Genomic DNA, 27,845 nt, shown 5'->3' with positions numbered 1-27,845 from the left:
AGGCCTTTGGTGCAGCCAGCTCTGAGCTTGGTCCCAGGCCCAGCCAGTGCTGCTGCCAAGGGTTTAGGAGAGGAGCAACAGGGGCACCTGCTGGCTGGAGAGGGGAGGCCTGGCCCAGGCACTAGGAAATGGGCAGTCGATCAAAGGCGATGCCCTGTGATTAATGCCCTATGCTATCCGTAGTAAAGATGTGTATCTTGACCCACAGAACCCCCCTGCCCTCACCACAAGACCCCATTCCCCTTTTCCAGGTCATTTATGTTGAACAGCACAGGTCCCGGTACAGCTCCTTGGGGACCTTGCTATTTAGCTCTCTCCATTGTGATAATGACCATTTTTTCCTATTCTTTGTTTCCTATCTTTTAACCAATTACTGATCCATGCAAGGCCTTTACCTCTTTTCCCATGATAGTTTACATTATTTAAGAGCCTTTGGTGTGGGACCTTATCAAAGGCTTTCTGAAAGGCTAAGTACACTGTTTTGACTGGATCACCTTTGTCCACATACTTCCTCTCAGAGAATTCTCATAGATGGGTGCGGGATGATTCCCCTTTATAAAAGCCATGTTGACTCTTCCCCAACATATGTGTCTGATAATCCTGTTCTTTTAAAAAAATCAGCATTACACTAGCTACCATCCAGTCATCTGGTGCAGTTCTGTAATTTCACATTTGAGTTCCTTCAGAACTCTTGGGTGAATACCAGCTGGTCCTGGTGATTTATTACTGCTTAATTTATCTATTTGTTCCAAAACCTCCTCTATTGACATCTCAATCTGGAACAGTTCCTCAGATTTGTCACCTAAAAAAGAATGGCTCAGGTGTCGGAATCTCCCTCATATCTGCAGTGACAACCGATGCAAAGAATTCATTTAGCCTCTCTGCAGCAGCCTTGTCTTCTTTGTGTGCTCCTTCAGCACCTTGATCATCCAATGGCCCGACTGATTTTTTGCGGGGCAGGCTTCCTGCTTCTGATATACTTACAAAAAAATGCTGTTAGCAAAAAATCCTGCTCTAACAATTACACCCCACTCCCTTTCCCGAGCAAGGGTTAAAATTAGACATGAGCTTTTTCTTTAAAAAAAAAAATCACTGTTTCTCTCTCCTGTCTTGCCCTGTGAAGTCTTTTTCTCTCATTTGGTCTCTTTCCTTTTGGGGGCCTTTTAAAAATTATTTCCAAAGCCAGGGGACAAAACAACAACAGAAACCATTTTAATTCTCTTTTGTTTTTTATTTGTCCTTCACATAGTTCTTTTGATTAGTTCCTTAGTTTCATTTTTACATGCGCACAGTTTGGGTTCAGCATCGGAATGTGGAGCTGTTCAAATAATAACCAGTTTCGAGAAACAAAGAGTAACGGCATGGTAGAAAATGATGCCCGAAGTACAAACACGTACAGAGAATACCCACGGCGGAGGTGAGCTCGGGTGTATTTACAGTGCAGGGCAGGAGAGGTTAGCAACTTGTGGCCATTGGGGCACGCTGCAATCTTGTATGACCTCTAAGCAGCGACCAGGTTAAAGGTCCTCACAGCTGAAAGAGTCCCCCCTAGGGAGCCAGTTTGATGAGGTCAGTCCCAGGTACACTCATGATGGGGAGCTGCTGATTCTGGGCCTGCTTCTGTCTCACCTAGCGCCTGATCCTGAGAGGTGCCGAGCCCTGCTGCCTCCCATTGGCCTCAGACACAGTGCTAGTGCTCTCTGGGACAGGCCCTCAGGAAGGTTTTACTTGGGTGATTTTCCATGGTGTGGGCAAGAGCAGGATGTGGCCCGGGGTTGATGCTTGGGTGCTCTAAGAACAGGCCATTGGCTCTGAGTGGGATGGGGGCTTTGTCTCCCTTTGCTCTTCCTCTCCGGCACCTTTGCCCTCCCACCTCCCTGCAGATCAGACTCAGCCCCCAAACAAGCCCTCACTCTGCAAAGTGGGGCAACATCACTAGTCCCATTTTAGAGAGGAGGGGACTCAGCACGGGCCATGGGGTGACTCTCCCAAAGCCACACAGCACGTCAGCAGCAAAGATGGACCCACGCAGCCCCCCGTTTTAATCACCAGACACATTCACTCCCAGAGCCTGAACTAGAACCAATGTTCTGAGTCCCACTCTCCCATTCCAACCACTAGATGTCCTGACTCCCAGTCCCACCTCTCTAACCCCCTGCTCCAGGTACCACGCCTCTCCCAGACCTGGGGGTCGCACCCAGGAGTCCTGACCCCCAGTCCCACTGCTCTAACCCCTGCTCCAGGTACCACGCCCCTCCTAGAGCTGGGCTAGACCCCAGTGGTCCTATGGCTTGAAGCACCAGGAGCAAAAGTGGTTCATCAGCCACAGCTTCCTTTCTAAGGGCAGGGCTGAGGCTCCCTCTGGGATGAGTGGGATTCTGCAGGTGCCACTGAGTCTAGCGCAGGGGCCGGGGGGTGGGAGCACCCCATACCCAGCTCTCTGAACTTTGGAGACAAGTTGTGAGCTGCCCTCTCCTGAATCCATGCGTGTCCGGGTCAGCATGCAGCAGCCAGCTCCCCGCAGGGACCAGGGACATCAGTGTCTCCCACCAGGCCAAACAGCCCCGAGCAAGACAGGCCAGCCCAATGTAGAGGGAGGGCTCCAGGACTGGGCTGAGGCCCAGGGTGCCCAGGACACCTGGGCACCTGGGATGTGGGGTGGCCAGGACTGAAGCCCCGACAACCAGGGCCCCTAGCTCAACAGGTGAATAATCCAGGGGACGTCAGACCATCCACCTCAGCTGAGCCAAAGGAAAATCTGCTCCAGGGACCAAGTGCCCAGCCCTTATAGCAGGTATACCTGCCAGCGACCCCCCTCCGCTGATCTCCCAGCCCTTATAGCAGGTAAACCTGTCCATCCCCCCCGCACGCACACACAGAGCGCCCAGCCCTTATAGCCAGTGCACTCCTCAGAGCATGCAGCTCCCAGGCCCTATAGCTGGTGCACCTCCCTGTCCCGTCACCGCGCCCAGCCTGTATAGCAAGTGCACACACCCCCAAGCAGAAGCTCCCAGCCCCTACAGCAGTGCACCTCCCCCTCCCTCCCAAGTGCCCAGCTCCTGTAGCAAGTACACCTCAGGGACCCTCCAGAGCACCTGGCTCCCAACCCCTCCCCGAGAGCGCGGCTCCTGGCCCCTATAGCAAGTGTACCTCCCAGCCACCCCCCAGGGTGCCTGGCCCTTATAGCAAGTGTACTTCAGCCTCACCCCCCCCCCAAGTCCTTGGCTCTCTGCTCTTCAAAGCATGTGGCTCCCAGCCTCTATAGTGAATACAGCCCCAGCCCCCCAGCATGGACTCTGGCCCCTAAGCATGCAGCTTCCAGCCCCACCCCCACCAGCCCCAGCACAGGGCAGCCAGCCCCTATAGCGAGTGCACCTGTCGGCCCCCAGCATGCACTGCAGGACAGGCTGTCATTTTAGTGGAAGGGTTTCTTGGATCTGAAGCCCGGGAAGCACCAGGTGTGGAGCCCAGCGCCCCACTCACACACCCTTTCCCCTCCCCCATCCACGCATCTCAAAACACTTGACCACCAGCAGTGAATTTAGCCTGGCAACCCCCTAGGGAAGTGTCATTAACACCTTAGACAGCAGGGGAAACTGAGGCAGGGGGTAACTTGGCCCTGGTCACCCTACAAGTAGCGGAGCTGGAAATAGAACCCAAGAGTCCTGATTTCCCCTCCCCCCCCGCACCTGCTCTAATCCACTGGAGCCCACTCCCCTCCCAGAGCTGCAGATAGAACCCAGGAGTCCTGATTCCCAGCTCCCTGCCTGTACTACTACACATACGCTAAATATGTATTTATCTCCTCCCTAGCTCGCCCTGGAGCCATGAAAAGAACCCAGGTGTCCTAGCTCACATCCATTGGCTAAGCACAGACCTGGGATTGCATAGCTCTGATAGAGGTCACCTGAGGTCAGGCCGAGGTAGCTGATTGGAGCAGGCTCACCCGGAGCTCTGGTCTTCCCTCATCTAGACAAAGCCTCTGGCTTTTCCTGACCCATGAACCCTTGGGAAGTTCAGCATTGGACAGCTCCCAAACAAACCCACCGCAGAGTCCCTGTGGCCCTGGGAATCAGGAGGAACTTAATATTTACTGTTAGATACAGAGCGGGCTGGATAGAGACAGGCTTCATGGATACGTCCCCACCAGCGCTCCATTGATACCCCTCAGTTCTGACCGCAGTCACTCTCTACCAGTGCCCCTCAATCCCAACCTGCAGCCCCCTGGTATCTCAGCCCTGGGCTCCCCAGTCACTGCTCTACCGGTGCCCCTCAATCCCAACATGCACTCCCTGCTATCTGAGCCCTGGGCTCCCACACACAGCTCTGCCAATGCTAGTCTATCACAACCTATTCTTCATTCCCTTTCCAGCCCCTCTAGGGTGCCCAGCCCCCCAGCTCCTGCTATTCCAGTCCTGCCCCCTGCCCCCAGCTCTGCCAATGCCTAGAGCCTGCTGGCTCCCATGGCACTTGCTGAATCCTGCTGCACCACAGCCCACGGCAGCTCAGCAGAGTTAACAGTTGTAAGCTGAGACTGCCACAGTCATTGCATGTGTGACTAGACCAGGCCCAGAGTGCAGGGTTCAAACGTGCCCCCTTCCAAAAAAAAAACGTCCCTGTCCTGCAAGGTGGGAGTGGGGCTGTGGAGTTTGCTCCAGGCCATCCTGCGCTTGGGAGCCAAGTCCTGTTAACAGCCAGGTGTGCAAAGGGGCCTGCTTTGGAGCCCCCCTCCAGCCACGGGACACGGATCAGAGTAACACTCTGCTCTGTTATGGTCATTCCACCCCACAGGGCGGAGGGTGAACCTGCCCCGGCCCCTGCCCGTCCTTCCACGCATGTCGCTCAGGGGCACTTGGGAGCAGTGACATGTCTGGCTCCGTGGCCTAGGAAGAGACACAGGCTGGAGCGGGCGGGCGGGGGGGGAGAGGGGGTGGCGAGGCCTTGGGAAGCCCTTGTCTCAGTTCCATTTATTATTCTGCACGTCTGAGAGATGTGGCTTCACCTGGCCTTATTGTGGAGCATGTACCTGGCTCCTTTACTGTTTAGCAAGTGTTTATCCAGGCAAAAGAGTGTACACTCCCCACCCTGTGACCAGTGGAACCTCCCGTCACGCTGCAAGGACCCATGTGCAAGGTGACACTGAACAAACACACTCTGTAACCCGCCAGCTCCATGACATCTGCAGGGAGCTCCTGGGTTCCCCGTGGGAAAGAGAGTGGGCCCTGACCCAATCAAATTGGAGGGGAGTCCTGGGAAAGGGGGTTGGGCTCTGGGTAGATCATATTGGGGCTGCAAGTCAGGAGGGTTTGCCACTGCAGGGACCCCACTGCAGACGGGGAGGAGATTCTGGCCTGCGAGGAGTGGATGTGTCTGTCTGGGGGTACGAGGGGCGACCCAGTCCATGCTCTGTTCTTAGGGTAGGCCCTGGGGCTCTGACATCACCCCAGACAGGTATTTTGTAGCGGTCATCCATCCTGGCTCCAGTGGGCAGGTAAGCAGCTGTGACACGCCCTGGAGGCACTGCTGGAGTCCACAATTCCCCAAGTGACCAAGTTGGCTCCCCATTCTCCCCCAAACTCCTCCCACAGCCCTGTGGATCACCCTGAAGCCTCTGCTCCTCAATCATCCCTGGGCGTCTGACACATTGGGATTCCAGAGAACAAGTCCTTTAAAAAGACACAGGCAAAGCCCTGGCCCAGCAGCTCCGGGCGTTTGCTGGCTGGGCAGTGAGACGTCTCCGATAGCCCCAGCTAGAGGGGTGGGGCAGGAAGGCAGATGGAACAGGGGCCTGTAGTACCTGGCTTGGCGGGGCTGGTGACTGGCCTGGCCAGGCCAGGGCTCAGGGTGGTGGCGGCGAGGGAGGGCTTTGATGGGTTCAGGCCATGTGCTCGGTGACATCAGGATTTCCCTTGACTCTAAGGTTTACATTAATTTTTATATCTTGACAATGGTTGCTCCCTCTCGCCCTCTGGCCTGGGGCAGCTCCTCCTGCGATGGTGCTGATTTCGATGGCATCGAATACTTTGGACTAAACTGCATCATTCAGTTGGAAAAGGGACCTGCTGGGTCAGAGCGGGAGAGTCAAGGCCTAGACAGCAGGATCCACCCTCCCGCCAGGCCCCGCTGAGCCAGGGCACCCCTGCATTGTGCCAACCTAGAGTGCATTGGTGCACAGACGCCTCTGTGCAGGATAGCACATCCCACAGTCCCCCTCCGCTGGGCCCTGCTGAGCCAGAGTGCCCCCCACATAATGCCAACCTGAGAGCATGTTGGTGCATGGCCACCTTTGTGCAGGACAGTGCGTCCCACTGCCCCTACCCCGGGGACCCAGTGACCCAGAGCGCCCCCACATGGTGCCAATCTGAGGGCACGTCGATGCACGGCTGCCTCTGTGCAGGACAGCACGTTCCACCTTCTCCCTCCCCTGGGTCCTGCTGAACCAAGGCACCCCTGCATAGCGCCAGCCAGAGAGTGTCTTGGTGCACGGCCCCCGCTGTGCAGGACAGCGATGAGCTGCTCCAGTCAAAGTCAGAGCTGGCTGTACAGAGTGGGGCTGAGGGAGGCGCTCTGCAGACTCACACCCCAGCAGCACAGCAAGCTCCAGCCTCGCCCTAGAGGGACATCTCTGCTGGGGCTGAGAAGGGAGTGTGGTCTCCCCAGCCCAACCACTGCTTGGCATCTCCGCTGAAACAGCCACAGGATCTGGGCTGAGACGCTCCAAACGTATCTGAGAGCCGGGCCCTCAATAGCTGAGAGGGCAATAATGTGTGGTCACTACAGGAGCGGGAGCCATTGGAATCACTGCCCTAAAGGCTCCGTCACCCAGGCCAGGTGTCTCTGTGTCCATGCAAGGTGAGGGAGTCTTGCTCCCGCAGGTGTCCGACTAGCCCAGAGAAGGCCAGCACTGCCATGTCCACAGCCCTAACTTCACCACGCCAGGAAGGGCCAGACCCTGCTGCAGGTTCTGAGGTATCCGCTGAGCAGATGGCAGTGGACAGTCATCAGGATCACCGGGTGTGCTCTGAACCTGCCCCGCTCAGCTCTTTGGGTGCCATTTACACCGGGGCAGGGCGAGACTGGGATGCCACCCAACTGCGATGGCACATTGCGCCAAGGTGACGGCCCCAAGCTGCACTGACTCTGGGTTCACACTGACAGGCAGCAGGGCGAAGGCACCAGGCCACTCTGACTCCAGCGTTGCAGTGATCAGCGCCAGGGGAAGGCACCAAGCTGCACTGACTGGGTGTCCAAGTGACCGGTGCCAGGGGACAGCGCCAGGCTGCACTGACTCTGGCATCGCGGTAACCGGTGCCAAGGGACAGTGCCAGGCCTCACTGACTCCGGGTTCGTGGTGACCAGTTCCAGGGGACAGCGCCAGGCCGCACTGACTCCGGGTTCGTGGTGACCGTTGCCAGGCTGCACTGACTCCGGGTTCATGGTGACCGGTGCCAGGGCACAGCGCCAGGCTGCACTGACTCCGGGTTCGTGGTGACCAGTTCCAGGGGACAGCGCCAGGCCGCACTGACTCCGGGTTCGTGGTGACCGTTGCCAGGCTGCACTGACTCCAGGTTCATGGTAACCGGTGCCAGGGGACAGCGCCAGGCCGCACTGACTCCGGGTTCATGGTGACCAGTGCCAGGGGACAGCGCCAGGCCGCACTGACTCCGGGTTCATGGTGACCGGTGCTCACCTCTCTCCCTCGCAGACTGTGCTATTCCACATCACCGTTCTGATTGTGCTGGTTTTCGGGCACATGTGGCTCCTCCTCGCACGGTGACAGCTCATCAATGGATGTCTGGTTAGTGATCCCTGGGGAGACAGGGCATGTGGGGCACTGGGGCTTGCTCATGAGACCGGGCTCAGGATGGAGCTAGTGAATGTGGCCCATTGGCTCCATGGTCTCGCTGCAGGGTGCCATGAGGGAGCTGCTTCACGCCACCTGTAATAGGCAGGCATGCGGACTGAGCTGAGACCTGCCAACTTGTCTCATGCAGGGCCGCAGACCCAGCCACCAGGGGGTTGCCGTTCGGCCGCCGTGCAGCCTGCGTGGGCTGGAGTATCTGGTCTTTCTCCACCTCACTCCACTTCCCTGCGTTGGTTTGGTTTTGGAATTAGATGAACAGCTTCCGCTGGCCCCCATCTGCCCTGCTCCCAGGAGCACCTGCAACCCTCAGCCCTATGGGCTCTGCTGCCACAGCCACAAGCACCTCACCCCCCCAGTGCAGGGGCGAGGTTCACACAGCCGGGCCCTTCCTCCTGTGCCACCACTGCCTCTCACTGGGACCGGCAAGGAGGGATGACTCGATCTGAAGGGCGCGGGTGGGGGCACAGTGAGATCACCCTGAGAGTTTCTCAGATATGGGGGGGAGGGATTCTCCTCAAAGGGCCCCAGGTCCTGGGCAGTACGTACCGCTGGCTGCTCGCTCCTTCCACTTCTGCTTGTTCTCCTGGATGTACTTGGTCCATGTGGAGCGGAAGCTGGTGATGTCAGCGTTGATGTCGCCCAGCTCTGAATGCTCGTCCAGGGACGGCTGCTTCCATTGAGAACTGCAGGGAAACCAGAGGGGGCAGCACAGTGTAGTGTGGGAACCACACCAAGGCTGGGAGGCACGGCAGGGAGCCCCAGGAGTCAGGACTGGGCTGGGGCGAGGACACTGAGGGCTTGATCTCCTCAGTTGGGAGCTGCCTTCACCCAACAGCTCAGCAAATCAGCCCCTCATCTGGAGTAACAAATAACCCTGGATGCACCTGCTCCCTGGGCACCCCATGGCATTGGCATTGCCCTCCTGGCACAGACGAGAAACTGAAACCTAGGAGGTGAAGTGACCTGCCCAGTGTTCACAGACGGGCAGAGCTGAGACGAGACCCCCTGACCCCTGCCTCGCAGCTCCCAGTCCCTCACACTGAGAGCCCACTGCTTCCTGGGAGCGCCTGCTCCGTGAGGTGTGAAGTGAGATTGCCATCCAGTGGCAGGAGTATGGGGAGCAGTAATGCTGCCGGCTTGAGGACAGGAACAGCTGCCAATAGGGAGGCTCTGCTGGCGCTGACCCAGTGAAGGGGCAGCACTGAGTTCTGTTGGACCCCCTGCTCCCTCTGACTGCTCCGTCCTCCTTTGGCGCTCCCCATTGACTCCCCCCAGACCTGTTCCATCCTTGGCCGATGCTGTTATGCACAAGACCAGCAGGGGGCGAGCACAGATCACACATGAGGCAGCTGGGAACCGGAGCCAGGCAAACCTTTCCCAGCAACACCCCAGGGGCATGGCATTTGCATGTGGCTGTGGGGTCTGCACTGGCAAACACAACTACGTGAATGTCATGCAAAACTTGTCCCGGCTCAATTATCCCTTCATGGTGTTCGTGTTCGGGCACCACATGTCTAGAGGGGAACCTGCCACCAGCATGACAAACCCCATGGTCTTTGGTCACTTGCTAAGTCTTGTGCGCTAAGGCCTCCTGGGTTCTATCCCCCGCTCCGGGAGCGGAGTGGTCTCTAGTGAGTTAGAGCAGGGGTGGCTGAGTCAGGACTCCTGGGTTCTATCCCCAGTTCTGCCACTTACTTGTTTGGGGCCTGATCCGAAATGCATTCAAGTCAATGGAACTACTCTGGATCAGGCCTTCTGCCCTTGGGCTCATTGGCTCAGTCTGACCCTCTGTCTCCCCTGGTGAAATGGTGCTAACAATGAACATAAGCTAATGGTGAGGCTCTGTTAATTCATGTCTGCGGGGCTCAGGCACTGCAGCCTAGAGCCATCGGCAGGGTCCCAGCTGGGCCCTGGCCTTCGGCTCTCACACTGCAGAGAAGCTGGCAGGTGCATACAGAGCAGCTGTGAAGCTCTGAAGTTGGGTCATGACTCCCAGCTACAAAAAGGAGCCGTTTACACAGAGCCTGACTTTGCCCAAGGCCACGCCTGCCCTGCTCCCCACCTCCCCAGAGCCTTGTGGAGATAAAGGCCTTTGGAAGCAACACCTTGAAATTCTGCTTTGTTCCCATAGAGAAAAATCATGGCCTGTAACTCCTTCAGGGCTCAGCAGGGACTCGGGCAGGCAGCACAGCTGGGAACCTGCCTTTACAGCATGGCAGGGGCAGACTGGGCTGGAGCTGCAGCCCAAACTCAGGCTGAACCAGCACTTTGTTGGCAGTCTGGGGAAGTCTCCGTGGTGGTTGTTTTACATATTCCTGCTGCTCTGAGGTGGGGGGTGGGGGAGTGGGGGTCTGTTTTCAGGGGACTCTTCGAAGTCTTATCTGGAGCAGAGAGATTAGCGTCTCATTTGCATAAGGACCAGCTGACGGTACTGCCAGAGCTTCAGGCAGGTCCCAAAGCTTCCAGCATCTTTCCTTTCATGGCCATGTCGGACTGCATCCAAGGGACTCTCTGGGAGGTGGGGAAGGATACCCGGGGGAACATACAGGGCTCATGGGGATACTAGGGCCAGTCAGCACACTAGGGGCTGGACGTGAGTAACGTCACTGAGGTAGTAGTGTCAGCATTTTACACATGGGGAAACCGAGGGATTGGGAGGCCTGATTTACCTACAGCCGCATCATGAACCTGTGGCAGAGATGGGACCAGAGCCCAGGTGTCCTGCTGTCCAGTCTGGCAGGCATTCTTCTGTGCTCTGCTGGCTCTCGAGGCACAGGGGATCACATAGCAGCACCAGCCTACAGGGGTGTGTGGCCCCTCTGGACAGCATCGGGGGCTGCCTCACTTTACTAGCCTGGCTACTGTTTCAGTCTAATTTTATTTCTGGACAGGGAGTGCCCCTGAGGGCAGGGTCAGAGGACACAGGCCCACATGGCCCACAGCACTGCCTGAGTGAGGAGCTGGCCCAGCCCTGCAGACATCCCCTCCGAGCATTTCGGAAACACTTAATTAAGATAAATGCCTCTAGGCTGAATGACTGTCCTGCAGCCAGAACAACAGAGACACAAGCAGAGGTTTTCCTGATCCTTGGGTGTGGAACACCCAGGCTCACATCCCTGCTCTGAATTGGGCTAAGCAGGACCTGGACCCTGTGTCTCTCCAGCCCTAGTCAGCACCCGGCCCACTGGGTACTTTGGGATGCGTCTCTCTCACTTTCTCTCTGGGTTTTTGTCAAGGTCTTGGTTCTGTCCCAGTGTGGAACTAAACCAAATGCCGAAACCTGGACAGTTTGCCCTGCCCTGCCCTGCCTTGCCTTGCCCTGCCCTGAGGATCTCTGCAGTCAGAGGTGAACACAGCACCGACACTTCCCTTGGGGCAAACTCCCCCATGGGGCAAACGGCACAAGAGGTATGGACTGGACTGGGCCTATGTATTGAGTGTGCAGCCTGGGAGCCAGGATTCCTGGGTTCCAATCCCAAATCTCCTGTATGCTTGCTCTGAGTCCCTTCCCTGCATCAGGCCTCAATTTCCCCACCTGCAATGTAGGGATAGTGATATGATCCCTGCATTCCTGAGCACGCTGGAAAATTACAAGGGCATCGGTGCTAGTAACACTCCCCTGAGTTTCTAGCTGCTGTGAGCCTCCCATACTGTGCTCACCTGCTCTGCTGGCTGGAGGAGGACTTAGACTTGGAGTCTTCCTCCACCAGCGGGAGGACGATCTTCTCCGCCACGTCCGTCAGCACCGAGAAAGTGGGCTCCACGATGAAATCGATGAAACCTGTGGAGGCAGAGGGAGGCGGCATTAGAGTGCGATGCACCCGGAGCCCCACTGGGCCACGTGCCCCTGAGCCGGCAGGGCTGCATGCACAGACACGAGGGCATGGCCTGGCCCAACGGGCAGGCAAGTCACCAAGTGTATCAGAGCAGGTGTGTGGGGGGAGGCAGCGACTCACCAATCTGGGACTGGGCCACCAGTGTGGACTTGCGATCACAGAGCGGAGAGAAGGGCAGGCCCAGCTCAGCCTCCTTGTCCCCCTGCGGGAAACAGGACAAAGAGAACCGTTAACCCTGCCAAACGCCTGGGGCACCCAGCCGCAAGGTGACGCAAGAGCAGCCTGAGCACAAGAGAGGGAGTCGGTGGACTCAGCTACTGTTCTGAGCGTGGGAGATACGAGCCAGGACACCTGGGTTCTTCTATCCTCAGCTCGTCCAAAACACAGGATTCAAACTATCCCTGGGCGTGAGGCTCAACCTGCCTGCCACTGAGCAGCCCAGCCCCTGGGGCAGGACAGCAGGTGTGAGGCCCAACCTACTCGATCTGCACCCGTCTGTCTGTAATGTCTGTTTCTCCGGGAGCGAGTTTGGTTCACGCAGTGAGTGTTTGTAGCTGCAAACAGGGCCGGCTTTAGGCCAATTCCACCAATTCCCCCGAATCGGGCCCCGCGCCTAAGAGGGCCCCGCGCCCAGTAGCAGGGCCGCCGAGGGGAGGGGAGAAAGAAGTAGCCCAGAATCCCTTCCCTGGCTAGAGGCTCCTTTTTAATTTTTACTCACCCGGTGGCACTCCGGGTCTTCGGCGGCACTTCGGCAGCGAGCCCTTCACTCGCTCCGGGTCTTCAGCAGCACTTCGGCAGCAGGTCCTTCAGTGCCGCCGAAGACCTGGAGCGAGTGAAAGACCCGAAGACTAGGAGCGCCGCCCGGTGAGTACAAGCCCCACGTGTTTTTTTATGTGGTTTTTTTTTTAGTCATCCCTGCCGGGGCCCCGTCGAAACTGTTCAAATTGGGCCCCGCACTTCCTAAAGCCGGCCCTGGCTGCAAATGCCTGTTTTCACACGCCAGCGGGGATGAGTCTGTAGTGACACCCTGAGGACACATGGAATGACGGTTACCACGCGGCTGTCACGCCCCGAGGCCACGCGGCATGGCGGTCACCACGCGGCCGTCGCGCCCTGAGGTCAAACGCTTCTAGTGGCACTTGGGATGGTTCAGTGGCTCCTTGGCAGTTAATTGGGTGGCTGAGCTGCCACAGGGGAATGTTCCTTATCATGGCTGGGTCCCATTCCTAAAATCCATTCCAACCAGCCAATGTCTCATATCACCCATCCCAGATCCAGAGGCAGCATGAGCAAGTTCACTGAGCGCAGGGCTTGGGGTCATGATCTGCTGGTTTCCATATCAGCCCCACCGTATGACCCAGGGCAAGCCCTCCTCACCAGGCCCCGGTTTCCTCATCTGTAAAATGGGGTTCATGCTGTTTCCTTGGTTGGTGGCAAGCAAAGCTGTGTCTAACAGCAGTGGGAGAGTCAGGACTCCGGGGATCTCTTCCCAGCTCTAGGAGGGGAGTGGGGTCTAGCGGTTAGAGCCAGGGAGGCAGGACTCCGGGGTTCTCTTCCCAGCTCTGGAGGGAAGTGGGGTCTAGTAGGATTGAGTGGGGGGAAGGCAGCCAGGAGTCCGGGGTTCCGTTCTCAGCTCTGCTACTGGCTTTGAGCCATGTTCCTTCCTCTCTCTGTGCCCTGCCCTTGCTGCTGGGGAGCTCCATTAGTTTTGTGCAGCCCCAAGCTCCTTGGCTGGAAGAGGCTCTGGGCAGGGCTCTCTGCTGTTGGGGGACTGGGTTCGGAATCACTGCCCCAGCCAGAAATACCCAGCTCAGCAAAGCCTCAGAAAGGCTGGTTGGTACTGTGGAGTCACAGGGAAGATTGTGCCACCAACAGGGCGACACTGGGGCAGGCCCACAGTTGGGAGCGGACCGAGGGGGGTCACAGCAGGGATGGCTGAGCTCCAGTGCCTCACCTGGGGCTGTGAGGCTGCGTAAGGGAATCGCCCTCCCCTGGCCAAGAGGAGCTGGTTCAGGGGAAGCCCTAGCAAGGCTGACCGCACTCTCCACACGCAGCCTGGGTATGGACTCTCCCTGGCAGCAGGTGACACTGAAATCACTGGGGATCTCTCGCCCCCGGGACAGGTTCCCAAGATGAAGGCTGCCTGAGGCTGCAAGCTCCTGGGTCCCCTGAGCTGCTTCTGGCCAAGGCCTGGGCTCGTCTGGTTTTCAAGGGCATTGGGAAGAGCCGCAGGCCTTGGGGACCGGTTGAGCCTCCCCGCGGTACCTGTCTGAAGAACTCCTCCATCAGAGCCTTGGTCCAGCGGCTGTGGACGCTCCATTGCTTGGTGGGGTGGCTGATGTCGGCTGCATGCAGCAGCAGCGACAGCGCTTTCGATTTATCGATCCTGCAGAGGGAGGCGCAAGAGGCATATTAAGGCAGGGGCCCTGCTCTCTACCCGGCCTCCACCCAAGCATGGCCTGGCCCCACCACTGTTCATCCCTGACGCCCAGACACAGCTCAGCACACCTGGGCACAGAGCTGTGTGCACACCGGCACACAGGCACGTTCACACACACACACCACCATGCACAGACACAATTCAGCTCAACCGTGTTCAGGCAATTACAATCATCTGCTCTGTCCGTCTGCATCGCCCCGGCCAGAGCCAGGGATTCCAGCATCCAGCCGAGCCAGAGCGAAGCTTTTAGAGCCAGACTCCAAGTGTCTATCTAGGCTGCAGCGGAAGCTGTAATTCCCGGCTCCGGCAGATGTACACACACTAACTCCGATGGAACTAGTGCTCTGAACACAGCAGTGTGGCCACAGCGTCATGGCAGCGAGACGGGCTGGCTGCCTGAATACACACCCAGGATTTCACATGGGATTTTAGCCTGCACCACCACCCATGCCACTGCAGCCACACTGCTCTTTGTAGCATGTTACCTCCATCAAAGCTAGCGAGTGTCCGTACACCCAAACTGGGAATTACAGCTCCAGCTGCAGGACAGATGGACCCCACATGACAGAGAATCCACTGCACCCCGGGACCAGTTGTTCCCAGGGTTAATTCTCCTCACTTAACCTTTTGCATCTTATTTCTAGCCTGAATTTGTTGAGCTTCTGCTTCAAGCCATTGGATTGCGCTCTGCCTTTGAGTGCGAGATTAAAGAGCTCTCTGCTCTCAGAAATCTGCTCCTGTGTAGGGATTTACAGACCAGGATCAAGTCAGCTCTTACCCTGCTGTTTGATAAGCTAAGTAGATGGAGCTTCTTCCGTCTCTCCCCGGCAAGCAGCTTCTCCAGGCATTGAATTGTCCTTGTGGCTCTTCCCTGAACACGCTCTAATTTGTCAACATGATGCATGCAGACACATGTACACGCACAGGCACATGTGTGCAGACACACATCTGTGCACATGCAGGCATGTGTAGACATACGTGTGCGTGCATATAGACACACAGACCTGCACAGCCAAAGCATGCATGTGTGCACAAACACACACACACTCATACAATGCGCACCCCCTCCCAGCACACATCCGACTCCCAAAATCCACGCGTTACACACACGTTCCTGTCACCCACCTCAGCTGCACACAAAGCCACACGTGCCCATAAACTTCCTATGTGCACAAAGCATCTTCCCCCCCCCCCCCCCCCGCCAACACCACCTCTTGCTTCCCCTTGAAGCAGCACTTTCCTTCAACACCCCCCGCAACACCTCCACCCCTACCTCCACCCCCTCACTCACCTCTCCAGCTGCTGGAGGGAGGTTTTCATGGACTTGACCTGCTGGAAGTGACAGGACATGTCTGTGGCCAGGACCATCTCAATCACCAGGGACCGCAGCTCCCTGCCCCATGTGGAGAAATAGACGCGTGATCACTCCTGTACAGCCAGCAACTCAGCCCGTTGCACACGCCCCACCCATTGCATTTTATGAACTGACCCCTTTGTGGCTGCTCTGTCAGTACAACACAATGAACCCAAGCTGGCAGCTGCCCCCAGGGCTCCCCATTAAGGGGTCCCCTGCACAGAGAAGGCTCAGAAATACAGTTAGCAGAGCCTCCGGCTGAATGAGCTCCCTGCCCCATTCCCCACCTGGTGCAGAGGGACTGATGTGCTCCAGGCATGAATGTCAGAGAGATGGACCCCCATCATTAACCACTTCCACCCCCATGATGGGGTGCTTTACTGTCGCTCGCTGTTAAAAATCCCATCAGCAACTCACTAACTAGGCATCCTGGGGACTGTCTTTTTGTATTGTGTCTGTACAGTGCTAGCACACCGGGATCCTGCTCCAGGACTAGGGCCCCTAAGCGACACAGTAACTCAATTGATAAATCATAAACACGGAGGGGAGGCAGGTCCCCTCTCTGCCTCCATTGCGATTTGGGATGGGGCCGACGTCTGTATCTGCTGCCCAGTGTCTCTGCTCTGAGCGGACACATATGATCATAAGCAGAAGCCTGCAATGTGCTCCCTGCTGGCCAGATGGGCAGCAGGATTAGCCACTTATTTGTAACCCCATGGCTGGCAGAAGTGAGGGGGATACAGGTTCTGGGGGATCTGCAGGGGGGCGGGAGGGCAGGGCCTTACCCAAACTCATCCTTGGCCAGATTGACGAAAATGTTCATCTCATCCTCCTGCATCATGCGGAAGACAGCGCTGATGTGGTGGTTCTCCAGCACCGAGCGGTCGTTGTACAGGATGGCACAGTCAGACCTGGGACCAGAGGAGCCGTGGCTCAGATTTGGGGCTGGGGAGAGGCCGCCCCGGGCAGGCAGCCGGCCGCTATCACAACAGCGTCACTGAGGGATGAGTAAACCAGCACAGCGTAGGCCAGATTGGGCCTGATTCTGCCCCAGAGCCCATGCTGGAGCGAGCCCAATTCTTCACCGGAGTGCAGGCCAGGCCCGATCCCCCCAGAGCGCAGGCCGGAGCAAGCCTGATCCTCCCCCAGAGCACAGGCCAGAATGGGCCCGATCCTCCCCCACAGCACAGGCCACAGTGTGCCCAATCCTCCCCTAGGAGCACAGGCCAGAGCGGGCCTGATCCTCCCCCAGAGCACAGGCCGGAATGGGCCCGATCCCCCCAGAGCGCAGGCCGGAGCGAGCCCAATCCTCCCCCAGAGCACAGGCCAGAATGGGCCCGATCCCCCCGGAGCGCAGGCTGGAGCGAGCCCGATCCTCCCCCAGAGCACAGGCCGGAATGGTCCCAATCCCCCCAGAGCGCAGGCCGGAGCAAGCCCGATCCTCCCCCAGAGCACAGGCCGGAACGGGGCTGAATCCCCCAGAGTGCAGACTGGAGTGAGCCCGATCCTCCCCCAGAGAGATGGGGGTGGGGTAATTCTCATGATATCTGCAGCTCAGCCACAACCAATGGAAACCTTTGTATTGTGCCCAGCCCAGAGTAGTCCCCATCCCCACCCCATATCTATGCCCGGCCCATAGGCACCCTGCTCCTTCCCCACAGCTCAGTCCATAGGCACCCTGCCCCTTCCCCACTGCCCGACCACAGGCAACCTGCCTTACCCACATTGCCTGGCCCATGGCACGCTGCCCCTCCTCCCAGTGCTTGGCCCCTGGACACCCTGCTCCCCCCCTGCTACCCACCCAATGGGCACCCTGCCCACCCTGCAGCACTCGGTGAAGCATAGCTCCTCTCCAGGAGAGCCCATGAGATCCCGGGCAGGAGGGGCCGTGCCATGCGCTGCAGCCTGGGCACTCACTTGGTCTGAATGTGGAAGCTATTAGTGGTGCCCGTGTGCTCATAGTCGTGGATGGCAGCTGCGAAGATGATGGCCAGGACCTCAATCTCCGTCAGACAGTGCTGGGGAGCAAAGACGCTGTTAGTGCCCAGGAGGGGCGCTGCCCAGCTCAGCACCCTGTCCTGTCCCTGGGCAGAGGTGCAAGAATCACTGCTCCTACATAACTTGGAGGGGGGGGAGGTTGGGAGCAGGCACCTTAACATAGTGACCCCCAAAACTTGTGTCCCTCCAGCCTGTTCCTGACTCCTTCTCATGGGCTGGGGCCCAGGCTATGCTGGCAGCAGGGCAGGCACAGGTGTCAGGTGCAGGTGATGGCTGGGCTGGGCAGGAGGAAGCAGCCAAGGCCTGCCCAGGGAGCTGGGAGAAGGAGGGCACTCAGCTCCATTCACCCTCCAGACCCTGGGCTGGTTTCTCCACCTGGCCGTTTCTGTGAAGGTGGAGAGGCCACTAGGGGGCGCTGTGCGCCTTGGTAACAATGCAGCCCCTTGCACTGGAACCAGGCAGCTCTTACATGGGCTTGGACTAAGACCCAGATCCCAACACCCGCAAACTCTGGTGAAGTGGGGCTGGATCTAACCCACCCCCAGGCTGGGCCCTGACTCTAAAACTAGCTGAACCAAACTCTGGATCCCCCCGCAAACCTGGGAAAGAGCCAGAATGGAGCTTCCCCCTCCCCGGCTTGTGCAACAAGGAGCTTGGAGCAGCTGCTGCTGAGTGCTGTGGGAGATCCCCTACCCTCCACCCATGGGCACCAGGGAGGAAGCAGTAGCATGCCCTGATCTTCCCACCTCCCCCCATTAGCCACCAGTGGAGAGGCCAGACCATGACCCCTCAGCATGAACCCAGAGGAGGGGCCCTGGACACAGCCAGCTGGCACAGCACCTACGTACCACCATGCCAGTGCGCAGCAGGAAGCAGTGCACAGTCTGGGTCACGTCCGCCGCATGGATCTGATTGTGGTAGGGGTTCTTGTATTTCCCATAGCCAGCCTCCAGTGCGTCCAGTAAGGTCATTAAAAACACAGTGGGAATCTGCGGAGCAAGGAGACAGGGGTCAGGCTGCAGCACCAGAGCCCTGAGCCGGCAGCATGCAAGCCGGGTGCCCCTTGCACGCTGCAGGGGTATCTGCATGCCAGAGAGGGCTGCCAGCCTGTCCTGTAGCCAGAAATCTCACCACGTAATAACCCTAGGGGCAGCCAGGAAGGACTGATGGGGAAATTGAGGCACAGAGACAACCAAGTGACTTTCCAAAGGTGAGAAAAGGACTCAAGCACTCCTGGCTCCCAGACCTGTGCTCTGGCCACTAGACCACAGATCTTCGACACCCGCCCCACACACAGACCCCCGGGCAGTGGCCTGCTTTCCCACATCTGAAGAAGTGAGGTTCTTACCCACGAAAGCTTATGCTCCCAGTACTTCTGTTAGTCTCAAAGGTGCCACAGGACCCTCTGTTGCTTTTTACAGATTCAGACTAACACGGCTACCTCTCTGCTGCTTTCCCACTGTGGTTTTGGGGAATCTTGTTCTATTTGCTGATGTCAGAGTGGCTCAGGCCCCATCCTGCAGGGACTTACTCACTGGAGTAACTGCTGCTGCTCCCGCGGGTAAAGCCACCTGTGTCTTTGAGCAGTACCTGCAAAGAGGCCAGGGAGTGAATGGGCCCCAGGACTCTCCCAGCCATTGTGGGGCTCAATGGGGCCAGGCTGAGGCTGGGGCCCACAGGCAGGGGGCAGCCCTGCCCTGCCTGTTCTATGGTATTGCAGCTGCCTGGCCCAGGGGACACCATGCTGCCAGCCCCTGAGTGACAGCGCCACGTTGCCAGAGCCCTGCCATACGCAGAGGGCAGAGACGAGATGGGGGGTGGAGATGCTGTCTGTCAAGTCCCGACCCTGCTGTGAGTGGGGAGAGGAGCATCACACCCGAGTCTGTTCCCTCAGGGGACAGGGGCAAAGGGGAGTCTGCTCCAGAGATTGGCAGGTGGAGACAGCCTGTGCTGCTTCTGCTCTCCCTCGCCCCAGCACAGCCTGTCTGACACCTCTGCTCTCCAGGCTGGGGCAGCCAGTGCAGCACCCGGCACACTGGGCCTGACCCCGGCCTGGGCTCTTTGGTGCTTCCATTTGGGAAATCAACAATGATCTATTCTAGACCAACACACTGTCAGGCTTCCAGCCCCCTTGGGCCCCCGCACCCATTGTGGCTGCAGAAGGAAAGCCCCAATCTGCTAAGCCAGGGTCCTTGACGGACATGCCATGACTGTGGGGCCCATGGGAAGGTCTCTGGGATTGGGGCTCGACTCTGCTCTCAAAAATCTGGAGCAGCGCCGGCGACTCCCAGCAGATGTGTGGCAAAGAGCAGAAATGGGCCCTGGAAATCGGGCCCTGCAGGGCACTTGTGCTGCCCAACGCAGCACCACTGACTCCCTTGCCCATTGCAGCCCTGTGCCCACTCCAGCCCCTCCCACCCAGGCACCCAGACAGGGCTGGCTCGGAGTTTAGTACATCAGTTGGAAGTAACAGAGGAGGAGAAGGACCTCGGAGTATTGGTTGATCACAGGATGACTATGAGCCGCCAATGTGATATCACCGTGAAAAAAGTGAATGCGGTCTTGGGATGCATCAGGCGAGGTATTTCCAGTAGAGATAAGGAGGTGTTAGTATTGTTATGCAAGGCACTGGGGAGACCTCATCTGGAATATTGTGTGCAATTCTGGTCTCCCATATTTAAGAAGGATGAATTCAAACTGGAACAGGTACAGAGAAGGGCTACTAGGATGATCCGAGGAATGGAAAACCTGTCTTATGAAAGGAGACTCAAAGAGCTTGGCTTGTTTAACCTAACCAAAAGAAGGCTGAGGGGAGATATGATTGCTCTTTATAAATATATCAGAGGGATAAATACCAGGGAGGGAGAGGAATTATTTAAGCTCAGTAGCACTGTGGACACAAGATCAAATGGATATAATCTGGCCATCAGGAAGTTTAGACTTGAAATTAGACTAAAGTTTCTAACCATCAGAGGAGTGAAATTCTGGAACAGCCTTCCGAGGGAAACAGTGGGGGCAAAAGACATATCTGTCTTCAAGACGAAGCTTGATAAGTTTATGGAGGGGAGGGCATAATGGGATAGCCTAATTTTGGCAATTAATTGATCTTTGACTACTAGCGGTAAATATGCCCAATGGCCTGTGATGGGATGTTAGATGGGGTGGGATCTGAGTTACTACAGAGAATTCTTTCCTGGGTGTCTGGCTGGTGAGTCTTGCCCACAAGCTCAGGGTTTAGCTGGTCGCCATATTTGGGGTTGGGAAGGAATTTTCCTCCAGGGCAGATTGGCAGAGGCCCTGAGGGGTTTTCACCTTCCTCTGCAGCGTGGGGCACAGGTCACTTGCTGGAGGATTCTCTGCCCCTTGAAGTCTTTAAACCATGATTTGAGGACTTTAATAGCTCAGTCATAGGCTAGGGGGTTATTACAGGAGTGGGTGGGTGAGATTCTGTGGCCTGCGTTGTGCAGGAGGTCAGACTAGACAATCATAATGGTCCCTTCTGACCTTAAAGTCTGTGACTCTATGATGCTAACATATATTCTGCCCCACATGATCAATGCTCGGACAGTAACAATGGCAGCTCTTGGCATGTGACCCCTGCCAGAAGCCATTTCACCTCAGGGCAGCTCCCTGTACTCAGCCTGGCACTGAGCAGCCAGGAACCCTGAATGAACCTGGGTCACTGATGTGGACAGTCTCCTCCTCCCAGGTCCCTGTGTGGCAAGGCATCCCAGCATGCATCACTCCATGATGCCGTTGTGTGCACATCTCCTGGGTGCGTTGTCCCTGTTGAGGCACCACGCGGTAGCTGCCTGGATTTTCCCAGCATGCACTGAGGCATGCACTCAGGCAGTATGTCTGGGGTGGATGCATGGTCGTGCTGCAGCAGGAACATGGCTCAGACACATTGGTGCCACCTTCTCGGAGGAGTTGGGCACTGGCTGTTTGCATGGATGAGCCAGTGCCTGAGATGGCCCCTTTCAGCCACACTGAAAAGCCGCCAGGGGATGCGATCTTGGGAACCACAGACCCCTGTCTTCCCCTTGCTCCGCGGCTCTGGATTCAAGAGTGCTGAGGGAGTTTGTGGATGTGATCGTAGAGCCATTGGCCATTATCTTTGAAAATTTGTGGTGATTGGGGGAGGTCCCAGATGACTGGAAAAAGGCAAATATAGTGCCCATATTTGAAAAAGGGAAGAAAGAGAACCCAGGGAACTACAGACCGGTCAGCCTCACTTCAGTCCCAGGCAAAATCATCGAGCAGGTCCTTAAGGAATCCATTTTGAAGCACTCGGAGGAGAGGAAGATGATCAGGAACAGTCAACATGGATTCACCAAGGGCAAGTCATGCCTGATCAACCTGATTGCCTTCTATGATGAGATAACTGGCTCTGTGGATATGGGGAAAGCGGTGGATGTGATATATCTTGACTTTAGCAAAGCTTTTGATACGGTCTCGCACCGTATTCTTGCCAGCAAGTTAAAGAAGTATGGATTGGATGAATGGACTATAAGGTGGATAGAAAGCTGGCTAGATTGTCGGGCTCAATGAGTAGTGATCAACAGCTTGATGTCTAGTTGGCAGCCGATATCAAGTGGAGTGTCCCAGGGGTCGGTCCTGTGGCCGGTTTTGTTCAACATCTTTATTAATGATCTGGATGATGGGATGAATTGCACCCTCAGCAAGTTCACAGATGACACTAATTTGGTGGGAGAGGTAGATATGCTGGAGGGTAGGGATAGGGTCCAGAGTGACCTAGACAAATTGGAGGATTGGACCAAAAAAAATCTGATGAGGTTCAACAAGGACAAGTGCAGAGTCCTGCACTTAGGAAAGAAGAACCCATGCACTGCTACAGGCTGGGGATCGACTGGCAAAGCAGCAGTTCTGCAGTACAGGACTTGGGGATTACAGTGGATGAGAAGCTGGATATGAGTCAACACTGTGCCCTTGTTGCCAAGAAGGCCAATGGCATATTGTGCTGTATTAGTAGGGGCATTGCCAGCAGATCGAGGGAAGTGATTATTCCTCTCTATTGGACACTGGTGAGGCCACACCTGGAGTACTGCGTCCAGTTTTGGTCCCCCCACTACAGAAGGGGTATGGACAAATTGGAGAGAGTCCAGCGGAAGGCAATGAAAATGATTAGGGGGCTGGGGCACATGACTTACGAGGAGAGGCTGAGGGAACTGTGGTTATTTAGTCTGCAGAAGAGAAGAGTGAGGGAGGATTTGATAGCAGCCTTCAACTACCTGAAGTGAGGTTCCAAAGAGGATGGAGCTAGGCTGTTCTCCGTGGTGGCAGATGACAGAACAAGGAGCAGTGGTCTCAAGTTGCAGTGGGGGAGGTCTAGGTTGGATATTAGGAAACACTATTTCACTAGGAGGGTGGTGAAGCACTGGAATGGATTACCTAGGGATGTGGTGTAATCGCCATCCTTAGAGGTTTTTAAGGCCTGGCTTGACAAAGCCCTGGCTGGGATGATTTAGTTGGTATTGGTCCTGCTTTGAGCAGAGGATTGGACTAGATGACCTCCTGAGGTCTCTTCCAACCCTAATGTTCTATGATTCTATGATCCCAGCAGGTGATCCCTGCTCCCTGCTGCAGAGGAAGGTGAAAACCACCAGGTTCCTGCCAATCTGACCTGGGGAGAAAATTCCTTCCCAACCCCAAAGCTGGTGATTGTATGACCCTGAGCACATGAGCAAGTCGGGTGTCTGCGTCACGCCTGGACAATGGGGAGCGTTGGAGAGAACAGGAAAAGCAAGCGGAGCTGTTCACACAGACCTCATCCCCATCAGTTACTGTCAATGGGCGAACGCAACTGGCCCAGCAAGGGAGGGAAGAAAAACAGTCAATGCTTGCAAAGACATGCACAGACACGCACAGACATGCACACCCGGGCATACACACGCACAGACATGCACACCTGGGCACATACACACAGACATGCACACCCGCGCACAGACATGCACAGACACGCACACCCGGGCACAGACATGTACACCTGGGCACATACACACACTGACATGCACACCTGGACACACAGAGACACACAGATGATGCACAGCTGTCACCTACACACACAGACATGCACACCTGGGCGCACACACGCCACAGACATGCACATGCAGACTCACAGGCATGCATACTCCTACGCCACACATGCATGCATATCCATAGTCATGCACACATATGTGCAGACTCATACACATACATGTGCATATGTAACCCAGGCCTGCTGGGTGTGGCACTCTGTCCCCTCTAGCGGTACCTAGCCCAGCTAGCGATTGATGAGTCCGCTACAGCTTTGGTTAAGAGCCACGTGGTTTTTAGCTCATGCAGTAGAGACTCATGCATTTAGCTCCAGAGGTCCCAGGTTTGATCCTGCCCGGTGTCTGTGGGCATTACACATACACATTCACATGCACACACATACCCACAGATGTGCACGTGAACCCTACCTAAGCCTTCGCAGAGCCGGGAAGGTTGGTGTAACCACTCCATTCAGTTGGCTTAGAGAAGAACTCAGGGGATTTCTCCTCTGCAAGGCCCAGCCCTTCATCAACACACAGAGGCCGGCACCCAGCCCCAGGAATGGGTTCAGGGCTGCTGTGACCCCACCAGGCCTGTTCAGGTGCTGGCTCTGCTGGCCATACCCCTGTACCATGTCCCCCAAACCTCCTCTCCAGCTGAGCGCTGGGGACAGGTCTGGGCTGTGTAGAGGGTTGGAGATCCTGGTATCATTCATGGGCTCCTGTTCCACTGCCCATTGGATCTTCCAGCCCTCTGGGGCTGAGTGGGCAGGAGGCTGCTGATGGAGCATGATGGGGGCAGGGGGCTGGTGATGGGACATGGCGGGGAGCAGGAGGCTCGTGGGGGACGGGGGGGGGGGGAAGGTGGCAGGCTGCTGACCTTGAAGCGGCTGTTGAGGTTGTGTCTGGTGAGCAGCTCAAAGACAATGGTGCGCAGGGCATGGTCCTCCGTCACTCTGTTCAGCGCAAACACATCGAAGCACCACAGGTCCAGGGTCTGTGGGGGAAAGGCAGAGCGGAAGTCACATCTCCGCCCCATGCAGCAAGGCCAGCAAGGGACAGGCAGCTTGGCTCAGAGCAGGCCCGTGGCAGGCAGGGGGAGCACAGCCTGAACTAGGCTCGGAGGAGCTGGCACAGGGTTAGGCTGGGTCCCATTCCAGGTAGCAGAGTTACATCCAGGTGGCATTTGAAACACCCTGTATCTAGCACGGGCAGCATGAGCTGTGAATGGGTGCAGGGGCAATGTGTATGACCTAGAGAAGCAGGAAGGGGAGGGGCACCGACACCCCAGCTAAGGGTAGGAGGGGGTTGTGCCTGTGGTTGTGGGGGCCCTGTCCATCAGCCTGGCACAGCCCTGCCCAGCCGATACAAGCAGGCCCATGGTGGGCATGTCACAGGAAGAGGTGATGGGGATTTTCAGGTGCTGAGAGGGGACAGGGCTAGTGTGACACGGCGGGGCTGGGCCGAGTGACCCCTCCCAAATGAAGGGCATAGTGATGCAGCCTTCGCAGGGCCAGCTTTGGCTCTGCCAGCACGGGACAGAGTCATGCTTGGCTCTGATGGCCGCAGGGAAATGGGCGAGCAGCACAGAGGATGCCAGGTGCCGCTGGCTGCAGCCTCTGCCCCCATGGGAGCCATCGCCCCTTGCGGGGTCAGGGGCATGGGGAGCAGCAGGCACCTCCCCGCCATTACCTTCAGGCAGTTGATGACAGAGGTGGAGTAGTTAGGCCCCACAGCTGTGTACGTCCGGCGGAACATCCTGCAAGGAAAGGGAGCAGCAGGTGGGACTGGGCCCTGCTCCCCATTTGCCAGAAGAGGCCGTTAAGGCAGGTAGCCAGCCCAGTGAGGCAGATCCCCTGCCATGTGAGGGGAGGGGTGTGTGTGATCCTGCTCGACCCTTCCTCAGAGCACTCAGCAGATGTTCAGCCTCATTCTCCACTCCCACACCCAGTGTGGGGAGCATCCCCGGGCATAATATGGGCAACTGAGGCACAGAGAGGGGCGGTGACTGGACTATCTCCCTTCCCAGAGCCAGGAATGGAACCCGGGAGTCCGTCTTCTTGCTCCCCAACTCTAACCATTAGATACCACTCCCCTCCCAGAAAGTCCTGGCTCCCAGTCCCCATGCTGAAACCACCAGATCCCAGTCACCTCCCAGATCCAGGAATAGAACCTAGGAGTCCGGGCTTCCAGTCCCCTCTACCAGGCAGGGAGCTTTCTCCCTACATGCCAATACAGCACCCTGCAAACTCCCCATATACAACCCCCGCCATGCCCCCTCTGCCCCCAGCTCCGAACCTCTCGACGAAGATGCCGGCCTGAACGGCGTGGACGATGCTGCGGAACTTGGGCTTCTCCTCGGAGCGTCGGCCCTTAGCGCGGGTCTGCTGGGTGAAGGTGGAGGCCAGCCAGTCCCGCACCTCCGACGGCACCGCATCCGACTTGATCTCCTGCAGCTCATCCTCTGTGTCCAGGATTTGCCTGAAACAGAATCTGCCAGTGAACCGGGAATGGACACACACCACCCCCCACACTCCACCTCTGTACACTCACCCCTCATATGCCCCTATCAGCACAGCCCTGTGCCCTATACATGCCATGTGCCATCTACAATATATCCCTGTCAGCATGGCATCCCATCGCCTTTATGTCCTCCTCCCATATATCCCTGTCAGCATGGCATGCCATCGCCTTTATGTCCTCCTCCCATATATCCCTGTCAGCATGGCATCCCATCCCCTGTACATCCTCCCCCCATATATCCCTGTCAGCATGGCATCCCATCCCCTGTATGTCCTCCCCTCATATATCCCTGTCAGCATGGCATCCCATCCCCTGTATGTCCTCCCCCCATATATCCCTGTCAGCATGGCATCCCATCCCCTATATGTCCTCCTCCTTTATACCCCTGTCAGCATGGCATCCCTCCCATCCCCTATATGTCCTCCTCCCATATGCCCCTGTCAGCATGGCATCCCATCCCCTATATGTCCTCCTCCCATGTGCCCCTGTCAGCATGGCATCCCATCCCCTATAGGTCCTTCTCCCATATACCCCTGTCAGCATGGCATCCCGTCCCCTATGTGATGCTGGCATATCTCGTGCCAGCACATGTCAAGGCCCCCATGACTCAACTGAACACTGACAACTACGTAGCTGGAACCAGTCTGGCTCACTTGTGTGTTGTATTATTAAAATAGGTATTAGAATTGTATGAATGTTTAGACTTTATGAAATGCTTGTGAGTTGCTGCAGCATTAATCTCACTTACAGCATCTGTATCCCATTTGGTCTGTAACTGTAAATCATCAGACTGGAGAGAAGCATTAAGGAGAGTGTAAATACAAGTCTCTAACAGGAGGTGTTAGCTCCTGCCCAACTAAGGAGGCTGTGATAAATGAAGCGAGGGGGGGCTGCTCCCTTTTATGGACACCCAGCCAGCCAGTTAGCTATAAAGTCCCTCTTGGTGGCTGTTCTCTGCTTGCTTTACCTGTAAAGGGTTAACAAAGTCCCCCAGGTAAAGGAAAGGGAGTGGGCACCTGACCAAAAGAGCCAGTGGGAAGGCTATAACTTTTTAAAATGGGGGAAAACTTCCCCTTTGTCTCTGTTATTGTTCTCTGGGAAAGAGGGGAACAGTGAGCAGTTATGCTATGAGAAGCTTTAAGCCAGGTATGATCGTAGATCATCAGATCATACCTAGAACTATTTATTTGGAACCCCCAAATGTGTAAGTAGATCAGGAATGTTTAGAAAGACGCGATTAGGTTTAGCTCTGTTTATTTCTTATGGCTAGTGGACTCCTCTGTGCTAACCCCAGATGCTTTTGTTTGCTCGTAACCTTTAAACTGAACCTCAAGAAAGCTGTTTTGGGTGCTTAGCCTAAGTTCGAGATGTTTTTCTTTCTTTTTGTTTTTAATAAAATTTACCTTTTTTAAGAACGGGATTGGATTTTTGTGTCCCTAAGAGGTTTGTGCATATGTTGTTTGATTAGCTGGTGGCAACAGCTGATTTCCTTTGTTTTCTTTCTCAGCTCTTCCCTGGAGGGGGGTGAAAGGGCTTGAGGGTACCCCACAGGGAGGACTTCCCAAGTGCACCTTTCTGGGTCCCAAGGGGTTTTTTTGCACTTGGGTTGTGGCAGCATCTACCCATCCAAGATCAGAGAGAAGCTGTAACCTTGGGAGTTTAATACAAGCCTGGAGTGGCCAGTATTAATTTTTAAAAAAACAACAAGGAGTCTGGTGGCACCTTAAAGACTAACAGATTTATTTGGGCATAAGCTTTCGTGAGTGAAAACCTCACTTCTTCGGATGCATCCAGT

General features: G+C 56.4%; 1 protein-coding gene across 2 annotated transcripts; it reads right to left on the bottom strand.

Annotated features, from left to right (window-relative positions):
* Nucleotides 1-1,210: 1,210 nt before the first annotated feature.
* Nucleotides 1,211-26,005, bottom strand: PDE1B (phosphodiesterase 1B). 2 transcript variants are annotated; one of them, XM_034792301.1, is made up of 13 exons: nucleotides 25,826-26,005; nucleotides 25,220-25,286; nucleotides 24,408-24,524; nucleotides 18,341-18,481; nucleotides 17,412-17,512; nucleotides 16,280-16,405; nucleotides 15,432-15,533; nucleotides 13,966-14,086; nucleotides 11,821-11,902; nucleotides 11,525-11,645; nucleotides 8,411-8,547; nucleotides 7,691-7,809; nucleotides 1,211-6,059 (listed from the first exon to the last, which is right to left on the bottom strand). In XM_034792301.1, exons 2-12 carry the CDS (start codon nucleotides 25,283-25,285, stop codon nucleotides 7,712-7,714), a joined length of 1,212 nt encoding a protein of 403 aa, XP_034648192.1. In that variant the 5' UTR covers nucleotide 25,286; nucleotides 25,826-26,005; the 3' UTR covers nucleotides 1,211-6,059; nucleotides 7,691-7,711. The 2 variants fall into 2 exon arrangements, with proteins under 2 accessions (XP_034648192.1, XP_034648191.1); XM_034792300.1 differs by having other exon boundaries at nucleotides 1,211-6,062; nucleotides 25,826-25,958.
* Between the last annotated feature and the right edge of the window lie 1,840 nt (nucleotides 26,006-27,845).

Source organism: Trachemys scripta, chromosome 16 (genome assembly GCF_013100865.1).
Source record: "Trachemys scripta elegans isolate TJP31775 chromosome 16, CAS_Tse_1.0, whole genome shotgun sequence".
Classification (NCBI taxonomy): Eukaryota; Metazoa; Chordata; order Testudines; family Emydidae; genus Trachemys; species Trachemys scripta.
Note: the sequence above shows the minus strand (reverse complement) of the source record. Positions and strands in the feature narration are given on the sequence as shown.

Bases quoted from the DNA above. Each gene is read 5' to 3' on its own strand.
- PDE1B (XM_034792301.1), bottom strand. From the start codon at position 25,285: ATGTTCCGCCGGACGTACACAGCTGTGGGGCCTAACTACTCCACCTCT. The intron at 16,406-17,411 runs GTGAGTGCCCAG...CTCTGGTCCCAG, and splicing joins AGCTTCCACATTCAGACCAA to GTCTGACTGTGCCATCCTGT. The intron at 15,534-16,279 runs GTAAGGCCCTGC...CACATGGGGCAG, and splicing joins CTGGCCAAGGATGAGTTTGG to GGAGCTGCGGTCCCTGGTGA.